General features: G+C 44.7%; 1 protein-coding gene across 1 annotated transcript in view; it reads right to left on the reverse strand.

Annotated features, from left to right (window-relative positions):
* Nucleotides 1-2,564: 2,564 nt before the first annotated feature.
* The window catches only part of LOC107545182 (arylsulfatase F-like), a 15,908-nt gene continuing 7,099 nt past the window's right edge, over nt 2,565-11,373 (reverse strand). Inside the window, exons 4-9 of the mRNA XM_016223249.2 lie at nt 10,581-11,004; nt 8,551-8,687; nt 8,136-8,270; nt 6,116-6,278; nt 3,893-4,014; nt 2,565-2,926 (exon numbers count right to left, since the gene is read on the reverse strand). Of these exons, the coding sequence (XP_016078735.2) occupies nt 2,565-2,926; nt 3,893-4,014; nt 6,116-6,278; nt 8,136-8,270; nt 8,551-8,687; nt 10,581-11,004 (1,343 nt within the window). The remainder of the gene's footprint in view (nt 2,927-3,892; nt 4,015-6,115; nt 6,279-8,135; nt 8,271-8,550; nt 8,688-10,580; nt 11,005-11,373) is intronic.

Here is an 11,373-nt window from a genome sequence, read left to right on the forward strand (position 1 = left end):
TGGGGATTGAGCCTGCCACCTGGGCATGTGCCCTGACCGGGAATCGAACCAGTGACCTTTAAGTACAAGGGATGGGACCCAACCTACTGAGCCACACCAGCCAGGGCTGTTGGGCTTTTTTTAATATAAAATTTTTTTTAATATAAAACTTTAGCAAAAAGATTGCAACTCACTGAAGACTTGGATGATGGTTAGTAATTTTTACCAATAAATTATCCTGTAATTAAGATATGTACATTGTTTTTACTCTTTATAGACCACCATATAGTGAAAACAAAATTTTTATATGCACTGGGAAACCAAACCATTTTTGCTACTCCTTTTACAATGACATTCGCTTCCTTGCAGTGTCCTGGACCTGACTACGCAGAGTCTCCAAGGAATGCCTGTACCTTAATGTTAATTTTAAGGTATTTTTCAAAAGAGCTAACAGAGAAGCAAATTATTACCTACTGCTCTGGCGGGAGCTGCGGGTTAAGTCTTTCACAGGCATTATCTCCTTGAATTTTCACAAGGACCTTGGGACGTATATATGATCGTACACTGGCATCTTGCACGTGGAAAAATTGGAGCATAGAAAACCTTAGGGGCTTCATTTTTAAAGAGAGAGTAAGTGAGAAGGAGAGAGAGAGAAACATTGATGTGAGAGGGAAGCACAGTTCGGCTGCTTCATGCACGCCCCCTACTGGGCATCCAGCCTGCAACCTGAGTATGTGCTGTGATGGGGAATCGAACCCGCAACCATTGGGTGCATGAGACGATGCCCAACCAATGAACCCTGGCTAGCAGATGTCCTACTGTTATTGAATTCACACTGTCAAACCCTGTGGACCATTATTATTATTTTTTTCACCTCTGTGGATACCACGGCACAGAAAACAAAAATGCTTTTCCTTCCAGCATTCAGCACCTGCCACGTGTGACTTCAGGAAGCAGAAAGGAGTGAGAGGTATTAGGTGCCAATGACCTGGGGTTCACACCTGGTGGTTAGTCATTTAGGATGTGGCCTTGACTGAGCCCCTTCGTAGCTCTCTTTTCTTCATCAGTGAAATAAGGGCATTGGATGAAACAATCTCGGAAGATCCTTCTCTGGCTAACATTCTAAAATTTGGTTCCAGGACATCTTCAGTTCACAAGGAACCTCTGCGTAGCCCATGGGATTGAAGTCGGATGTGTTGGAAACCTTAGAATGACTCAGCATCTGCAAGTTATCTTTCTGTGTGCAAATAAAGTCCAACATGGTTACCCAGCATCTCTTAGGGGTAAAAAAATAAAATAATTTAATACCCAATATTAACACAATTATTTGCTTGATGTTAACTTTTCAGAGGACTCCTTAGTCAAGACCATGAAAGGATATTGTCGAAAAGAGATCAAACACATAATTCTGTTTCTCCTAAAGCAATACCTTCAAGAGACGTCATGGGGTGGCTGTGTGTGGGGATTTTGGTTTGGCTTGGCCAAGGGTCCAGGCACATTGTCTGTTACAGAGGGAGCCAGTTGGTTGAGTTGCGCCTCCCCTAGAAAGATAGCTTGGTGTCCTAAACCCTGGTACCTGCAAATGGAGCCTTATTTGGAAATAAGGTCTCTGCAGATGTGATCGAGTTAAGATTCATGGGGATTTGGGTCTCTTCAAGGCAAGACAGGGTTGGAGAAGGGTCCATACACTTTATCTATTACAGAGGGACCTAGTTGGTTGAATTGCATCCCCTCCAAAGAAGGTCCTAAACCTCGGGACTTATGAATGGATCTTGTTTGGAAATAGGGTCTCTGCAGATGTCATTGAGTTAAGATGAGGTTTTCCTGGACTAGGATGGGATCAGATCCAGTGACAAGTGTCCTTAAAAAGAGAGGGGATGTTGGATGAAGGCACGTAGAAATGAAAGAAGCCCGTGAGAAGACGCAGGCTGAGATGAAAGTGATGCATCTACAAGCCAAGGAACATCAAGTGTTACCAGCCACCACCAGGAGCTGGGAGATGCCCAATGAAGAATTCTATCTAGGCCTTCAGAGAGCCTGTGGTCCTGCTGAGAGCTTGATTTTGAACTTCTGGCCTCTGGAACGCTGAAAGAATAAATCTCTATTGTTTTTAAGACACCACGTTGGTGCTGATTTTTTTTAACTCAGTCTTAGCAAACTCATACGAGACTTTCTATCTAAATCATGAAGGTGAGGTAAGGCAGAAATAATCTCCAACCAAGTTTTGGTATATCCTATGGGGAAGATCAATAAAGGCGTCCCTTCTGGGATTTTTATTTCCACTTCTCGCTGCTCTCAGGTGTCTCCTTGATGTGGACATTGTTCTATCAACAGTTGGAGAGCCTCAGACACCAATGGCTATGTGTATTTCCATGTTGCCCTATTGACACAATGGATTACTCCTGGGCAGTAAAAAAGAAGGAACTCTCACCTTCTCAGACACCGTGAAGGGCATTACAACCAATAGACATTAAGTAACCTGGAATGGTAGAGAAGTTTATTGGTGTTCAAATCCATTCCTTGCATACTTGAAAGTCCCAGCATCGGTGGTCTTTGGCCACCTGCTCTCAATCAGTAGCTGCTTCTCATTTGGATTCCTCGCCCTCTTTGTCACACATACAGAAGGGGAACACCCCACAACAGGACATCAACGACACAAACTGATGGTTCAGTTCTTCCCGAAGCAGAGGCTCAACGGGGGTGATGGTTTTCCTGTGTTCCCTGAGGGCGTCGGCCACCGTGTTGATGACTAAGTCATAGAGGGGCTCCGTGTCGTTGGTCAGTGGGGTCGACTCGCCGGGGTCCCGGGACAGGTCGAACAGCAGGGGAGGGTCATGATAGGTGACCATGTCCCCTGTGCATTTACAATAAGTTTCCTCATAGCACGCCTGAGCTCCTGGAGGCTGGAAGATGGGTGTCACGTAATGAACCTTCCACACGGCCTCACCTAGAGAGGAAACGAGACGTGAGGGACATCCAGCCCATTTGCCCAGTGGTGTCTTCTTCTGTCTTCTCGAGCATTTCCTGGTTTTTCTCTTGGCTCACTTATTAACTTAAATATCAATCAATCATCAGAACATCAGAACATCACCACCCCTTAGTGTAACGTTACATGTTTCAAAATTGATATTTCTTTTCTTTTCAATTAAATGTATAGGGGTGACATTGGTTAATAAAATTATATAGGTTTCAGGGGTACAATTCCATAATGCATCATCTGTATATTATATTGTGTGTTCACCCCCCAAGTCAAGTCTCCTTCCATCGCCATTAATCTCCCCTTTACCCTCTCCTACCTCCCCTACCACACGTCCCCCAAGCAATCACCATGCTACTCTCGGTGCCCGTGAGTCTTTCTTTCTAATTTTTTCTTTGCTGAGTCCCCTCACCATTCCTACCCAGCCCATACCCCCTTCCCTCTGACAGCTGTCGATTTGTTCTCTGTATCTATGAGCCTGTCTCCACTTAGTCAACACTGGGAAGCAGCCCAAGTGCCCACCAGTAGATGAGTGGATAAAACAGCTGTGGTATGTCTAAATCATGGAATACTATGCAGCTGTGAAAAAGGTGGATCTCTTATCCTTTGAGAGAACACGGAGGGACCTGGAGAGTATTGTGCTAAGTGAAATAAGCCCGTCAGAGAAAGACAAGTATCACTTGATCTCACTCATATGTGGAATCTAATGAACAAAATAAACTAACAAAGTGTTTCTCAAAATGGATATTTCTTAAAGTTATCTCTCCGTCTTTCTAAAGGAGAGAAATTCTTAGAAACATTCTGGAGAAGGTATTTTCAGTGGTAACCCGAGACTAAAAGGACTGGGCTCGGGGATAAATTGGAAGAAAGTATGGAGAATTGACTAAAGGGACCCTGCTCTTGGCACCTGGAGGGTGCAGGGGCAGGTGTACTTACTGTCCTTCGGGTGCCAACGTGCGGCGTGGAGGAACTTAGTACAGTAGTGAAACAGAAACTCATGCTCCGATTGCTGGACCTCACCCTGAAGCAAGGGCATGAGGTTTCGGCCATCAATCACCCTGTGGACACACACAAAGAAGGTCAGGCAAGGGAATCCGGTCATCGGGCTGTTAGAAGGATGCTCGGTGCATTTCGTGGCATCCCTGGGGCCCAGAGGACACTGTGCTGAGGGTGTAGGAACATCATGCAGGCTCCCAAGGAGAGAAAAACAGGAACCGAAAACAGCTTTTCCAGTGAAATAGCACAAGGGAGGGATGGGTCAATCCATAGGCCATCTCATGAGCTCTGTGGCCGTGGCCACAGAAGGTCTCACCAGCTCAGATTTTCACTTGCAATTGTATTACTACCCTGACGAAGCGATTTTAAAGAACCTCTAAAAAATGGCATAGTTTTAATCTTATGTCAGAAAATGTAACTTATACCGTATATTAGAAAACGGTAATCAAAAAACCTACCTCATAGGAGAAAATAGAATACTAAGTCCCAGATAATCCTAAAAAGTGATCATAAAAGAAATGAAACTGTCTTTGTTCTCAGATGGAATCATTGCCTTTCTTGAGAATCCTTCCAAAAGCTACTGGAAATAACAGGTAAATTTATCAAGGTCATCAATTTAAGACCAACCACTAAAAAAAAAAATCAATTTATCTGTATATTTTAGCAATGAACAGTGGAATATTACTTTTTTAAGTGCCATTTATTACAGCATCAAAAAATGGAAAACATCTAAGGATACCTTTTTTTTTCTTTCAGGTTAAATGTTTCTACGCTGAAAAGCACAGAATATCTGAAAATATAAATAAATGGACAGATTAACCAAGCTCTAAGATTTGAAGGCTCAAAATTGTTAAGCTGTCCATTCTTTACAAGTTGACGTATACGTTTAATACGATCTGAATAAAAGAAAACCCAGAAGAATCTTTTGCATAAATTGAGAAGCTTATTCTAATAATTTGGGGGAGGGGGACAAGAAACTTAGAATAATCTAAATTATTTTTGAAAAAAGAAAATAGCTTTCTCATTCATACTACGTGATTCCAAAATTTAGTATAATGCTAGAATCATCAAGACAGAGTCGTATTGACATAAAAATCGATAAATATATGGATCAATGGAACAGGAGAGAGTCCAGATCAAGCCATATCTAGTCCATTGATTTTCAACAAATGCACAAAGTAATTCAGCAGAGGAAGAAGAGTCTCTCAATAAATGGCACTAGAGACATTATATATCTAAATGCAAGTAGAATAAATCTCAACCTATACCTCACACGACTGAAATATTTAACTCAATGTCAACCATAAAGCTCAATGTAAAACCTGAAACTATAAGACCTCTACAGAAAAAAATGTAGGAGGGACTCTTTGTGACCTTGGACTAGAAAAATGCTTTTATGGTATAGATTAAAAATCACTGTCTATCAAAGAAAAGTAGTACATTGTCCATTATCAACATTAAAATCTTCTGCTTTTCAAATTACAATGGGAGACAATGAAAAGACAAGCCACGAACTGGAAGAAAACGTTAGCAGAACTCATATCTCACGAAGAAGCTGTATCCAGAATATGTAAAGAGCTCTTACAAATCAAAAACAACAAAATACCCAATTTAAAAATGGACTAGAGATTTGAACAGATTCTTCACAAAAAGGAGATATGGACAGGAAATGAGTATGCACCGGGGTCCATAGGATCGTTAGTCACTTGGGAAACACAAATCAACACACAATGGGATTCCAGTCCACACTTATAATGGAACAATGCAGCCTAATGAAATTTAAAATAATCTCGATAGAGTTCAAAATATCCATCGAACGTCTGACTTCATCCCAACCTTCTGGACCTTGAACACCAGATATCAGGGAATGATTTTATCTCCTACGCGGATGAGTGAGTTTGGCCATATTTTCATCACCAAACCTTCCTGTCTCCATCTTCCTCCCAAATAAAAATACAAAGTGTCCCAGATGGGCCACAGGCCGGCACCATTGAGGCCTCGTGTATGAGTCACGCTCAAGAGGCAAAGCCATAGACCAAGGTGAACATCACCTGGGTACCGGAGAGAAAGTGTCCCCGTGAGAATAGAGTTTACCCCCTGTGACCTGAATCTTCCCAAGACAAAGATAAAAACAAGCCCTGTGAACAGGTTATAGGACGTCACCTGTCCTGGGGGACAATTCCTCCCATCAGAGCTGTGACAGTCGGAAGGATGTCCATCGAGCTTGTAGGTTCATTGATGACATTTCCGGCTGGCAATCTCCCGGTCCATCGGAAAAGTCCAGGCACACGGATCCCACCTTCCCAGCCGGCCATGCCTTTTCCTCCTACAGGGTAAAGCAATAAGGTTCCCGTGAAAATCGTCACAGTGATAAGTGTGGTCAAAAATGTAAATTAACATCAGTCAGTCCGTTTCTGCTCAAGGCCCATGTGCAGGCACCTGATGGTGTCAGCAGTACACGTCCACGGAACAGAGTTTTCTTGGGCTGCTCGTAGGTTTCTGCTCAACGGTACTTTCTCCATGAAGACTTTATTTATCTTCATTTATCTTTCTCTGGTCTACTTGTCTGTAACATCTAATCCCCTGTAGCATATGAAATAATTTATGTGTGTGTGTTTTTTCTGGTGTGGCACTTTCCACAAGAATACAAATGCCACAAAGGTGAAAATTTGGGCCTGTTTTCTTCCATGCTGAATCCAGCATGCTGAAAATTGAGTGGAATAGTAAAGGTCGATGCTAATTTCTTGTGCAAACCAGGGAATTTATCTAAAAGGAAGCAGGAAGTGATAAATGGACACCAGGATGACCAGCACACACCACAATTTCCTTGAGCCAACTAAGAGGAATGGCCATCCTGCAGTGTTCATGGATTTTTATTCTTTCACTGGTGGATTATAAGAAAGGAGATTCTATGGAAAGTGTCCTCAGGGGGTTATCTGATCATAGATTCCAACTGGGCGGGTCAGGGGGGTGGTCACTCCCGGGCCTATAACTTCTTTAGTGAAAGGGCTTAAGAGAACTCTGCCCATTGTGCTTGAACCTCAAGGTTAACACACCTCTGAAATCTCAGAATTAATACCCCTCAAAGGGGATATGACCCCTCAAGACAGCATGTAATCTTGTTAACTATCCTGTGATCCGATCCCCACCTTGCTTTCTCTCACCGGCCTTAGGCTCATCCTTAATTTCAAATGCAGAAAAGAAGCTGCCTTTGGTATCCTGCTCCCTGACATACGTCTTCAGTTGGGTTCAAATGAACTGTTATAAATACACTGTACAGGTTAGGACATGTCTTATGTCGACACATTAAATTGCTCAACGCAACTGAAGTCATAACGTGCTCAGACATGGAGATACTTTAAAGTTCTCATAAGCAAAACTATACAATCTTTCTGATGATCGGATTGCTTCCTCAGCACCCCGTTGGGTTGGGCAAGGCCTCAGCTGGAAAGGCTCACTCCCTTTTGCCAGAGTGATGCCAAGTCTTTATCTCATTTACACAGGAATCCTGTCCTCCTGGATGCAAGACTATAACACCCACATTTGCATGAGTAATGACACATTCGCATCCACACAAAGCTTTAGCATCTCTTCAGGTTCATAGGTTCAAATGTACTGAACCCGTCACAGATAATCCTCTTATAACCTCAGGACACCTGTCACTAGACCAGATCAGAGAGGTTGCTGACGGCCGTGTCTTCATGGGCCACAGGTTCGGGCACAACTCGGAAGCAGTGTCTGTGAATTTCACTGTAAGACCTGAGACGAGCTTGGCCATGTATCTGGAGAAGAGCACCCAAGCTTTCTGAATGTCCAAGGAGAGTTGGGTTGTTGTTCTTTGTGCCGAACCTGTAGACCACGTTTCTGCCCATTCTTGTAGATGAACCAATGATTAGATGTTCAACTCATTGAACGACTTGCTTAAATCACCTGCTGACGTTAATACTCTTTAATCCCACAGGATTACCAGGAAGGCCGATGTCTAGTGTTCCTTGGAGGTGTTAGCCAGTTAAGGTCAATATCCTTGGATTTCAGTCCTACACTTTATTTTTTACCAATAAAATCATCTCGTCGGGTGTTTCACGCATCATTGGCCTCCTGCTTCATGCCCCGGATTTTTATGACAATGAGGCTAAGAGACCCTAGACCCAAGGACACCCCAGGGATGACCTTGGCTCCTCACCTTTGAATATCCCATTCCATCCGCCAGCCTGGACGTGGCCCACCCGCTGCTCCAGGTGTCCTCCGTGGTCTGAGGTGAAGTGGACAAGCGTGCGATTCCTCAGCCCCAAGTTGTCAATGGCAGCAAGGAGCTTGCCTGAAAGAAGGAAAGAGGGACCCGTGACACTGATGACGTTACGAGCTCCGGGCATCCCTGTTAGTCCCAATAGGTGCACATTCCTCAGGGAGCCGTTGCAAAAATCTCGCTCACTTGAGGTTCCCCAAATCCTACACTCCAGGAGCAGGTGTGAGTGAGCCTGTTTCCTGAACCCCCCTCAGCACCCCATGTGGAAGGGGCGATTCTGGTAAATTAAGCGTGGACACGGATTTGTTGCTAGGCCAATGCTGATGTGCGCAGGTTCCTTCTTGCCACTTACCCACAAAGAAGTCCATTTCCTGCACGTTGTCTCCGTATAAGCCGTGCTGGCTGGTGCCCATGAAGTCCTTGGCCGTGGGGAGGGGAAAATGGACATGCAGGAAGGAGTAAAAAAGGAGGAACGGTCCTTCTCGGTGCCTGAGGAGACATGGATCCCATCGGTTTTGAGTTGTCAACTTCTGCGAACGGGGCTACTTTGCTCTTAGACAGACAGACACAGCTCCTTTCTGTCCTGTGCACACCCAGGAGAGGAGACGTGTGCAAAGACAGCCCCTTGGAGAGGGTCCCCTGGGCAGAGTGGATTCCAGGATCCCCCAGCATCTGGACTCTGCCTTAATTTTAGGGTGATGCTGCCCCTCAGATGCCAGGACGCGGGGCGGTCATCCTGCTCTCAGAGGTCACACAGGGTTATGATCCAACTCAGCTCTGCTTGGAGCACTTTCCCAGGGCCCACAACGTCTCCGACTAGAGTCACAGCCCAAGGCGCACAAGAGATGGTGTCGCTGGGGTGGTTACCAAGAAATGTCAGCGCTTTCATGACCCAAGACCCAAGAAACGCCTTGGCAGTCTGCACACACCTTCGATTCCCATGTGAGGGTGCAGGGAATGAGGGGGACCCCCTCCCAGGCCTGACAATCTGTCTGCAGCAATGAGCGGCACTCAGCTAACCAGGGAAGCTGCGCACAACTCCACCCAGCCTTGGGGAAATTTCTGCTCTGTCTCATGGGATATTAAATGACTAAGAATGGGTGAAAATGAACATTAAAAAAAAAAGTGTGCCACGGCTCACAGGGTTGAATGGTGTCCTTCCAAAATTGTCCACAAAGACACTCAGAATGTGATCTTATTTGACTCTAGGGTCTTTGGAGATAGAATTACTTAAGAAAAGAGTGTAATGGTGTCCAGGGGGCTCAGAATCCATTGGGGTTCTTATAGGAAGAGCACTGTTAGGAGCTACACAGTCACCCTGAGAGGAAAGAGGGACTTGTGAAGACAGAGGGGGAAACTGGAGTGATGTGGCCACAGGCCAAGGAGCACCAAGGACCCTCCCCTGAAGCCTTCAGAGGGAACCTGGCCCCAGTGCACTCAAAAATCACCACAGAGCTAAGTCTAAAATCCTGCTGTGCTCAGTACACGTTCCCTTGGCTCAGACGTCTCAGGTGAGGGTCACACCCACACAGACACCCTGTTTGGGGACTTCTGGGCTCCGGAATGAGAGAGAGACTACATTTCTGCTGTCTTCAGTCACCCCATTTGTGGGACATTTTTAGGGCAGCCCTAGGAAACTGGTATACAGGCTGATGACAATTGAGGTTACATGTTCCTGTAGGAGATATCTAAAGGGTTAGCTAATGTTCTTTCGGTCAATCTTTCTAGAACTCGGCCCCTTGGGAAGGGCACCAGGAGATAAAGGAGCTTGACCTACGTGAAACCAGCCACAGAGCTGCATCTACAAGGCAAACATGAGCTTGTTTCTCCCACACTCTACATGTGCGTCGTCTCCACTTGGGCCATGGGGTAAACACAATGCTAATAATCAGATCAGACAATGTCCTTGAGTAAAGAAGAGGTGGTACATATATACAATGGAGTATTACTTGGCCCTAAAAAGAAATGAGATATTACCCTTTATGACAGCCCGCATGGATGGACCTACAGGGTACTTTTCTTTTCTCCAGTAGTTTTCCCTCCTAGAGAAACAAGGTGATGGCCAACTTTTTCTATCGTCTAGTTCCATCGGACATATTTCTCATTCTGAATGAATATACTGAAGATATACATTCAGATAAATAAGTCAACCCAGCGTGCGTGGCTCAGTGGTTGAGCATCGAACCATGAACCAGGAGATCGTGGTTCGATTCCTGGTCCCAGAACATGCTGGGATTGTGGGCTCCATCCCCAGTAGGGGGCATGCAGGAGGCAGCTGATCAATGACTCTCATCATTGATGTTTCTCTCTCTCTCTCTCCCTCTACCTTCCTCTCTCTGAAATCAATAAAAATATATATTTTAAAAAAAAAAATCACTTTACCTTTCTAAAAACGAAATGGCCTCCTTCACCATGATGGACCCTGCTCTTTCTGCTTTCATGGGCTGCTCGGTAATTTCTTCCTCGCGCATGAGGAGGCAATCCCAGTACTGTGAAGACGAAAAACTGGATAACCAAAAGTAGCTCAGGAGGAGCACAAAAAGAATCATGAAGAAGATGACGGACCAGGGGATGCAGATCAGGTGAGTCAGTTTCCCTAGAGTGAGCGTGAGCACAGCCAAGGCGAGCAGCTGTACACAGATCCAGACTCTCCTCCCGATGGCTAATTCTGTGTCACGAGAAGGATCCGGCCAGCAGTTGTCAAATAGACTCTGTGGCATGCCATAGAAGTAATCAAAACCATACTTATACGGATGGTGGCAGTGGTCACTTCGGAAGTGGCAGTTTAAGCCCTGATGCCATTTCCCTGAAATTAAACACACACAGATCACACATAATAAGCTCACATATACGAAGACCATGTGGTGATTCTTCACTTGAAACAATAAGTTAATGCACAAAAATGGAGTAGCAAATACATTTCTTTTCCTTAAAAATCTATTTTCAACAGACTCACTTTTTGCTCTTCTTTAGTTGGCAGCTGTTTGCCTTAAGATCTGGTTGTGAGTGAACAAGTGGGATAAAACAATAATGGGTGGAAAATGCAGTTGTGTGTTTCTAACAGCAATGTGAGCTGGGCAGTCTCTCATTCATAGAAAGGACAAGTCACAGCCACAAATTTAGGTGCAGGATAGAGCCAAGGTACAGTATAAGTGATGGATAGGTAGGTAAGTAT

This window comes from Miniopterus natalensis, chromosome X, assembly GCF_054644295.1.
Source record: "Miniopterus natalensis isolate mMinNat1 chromosome X, mMinNat1.hap1, whole genome shotgun sequence".
In the NCBI taxonomy this organism is placed as follows: Eukaryota; Metazoa; Chordata; class Mammalia; order Chiroptera; family Miniopteridae; genus Miniopterus; species Miniopterus natalensis.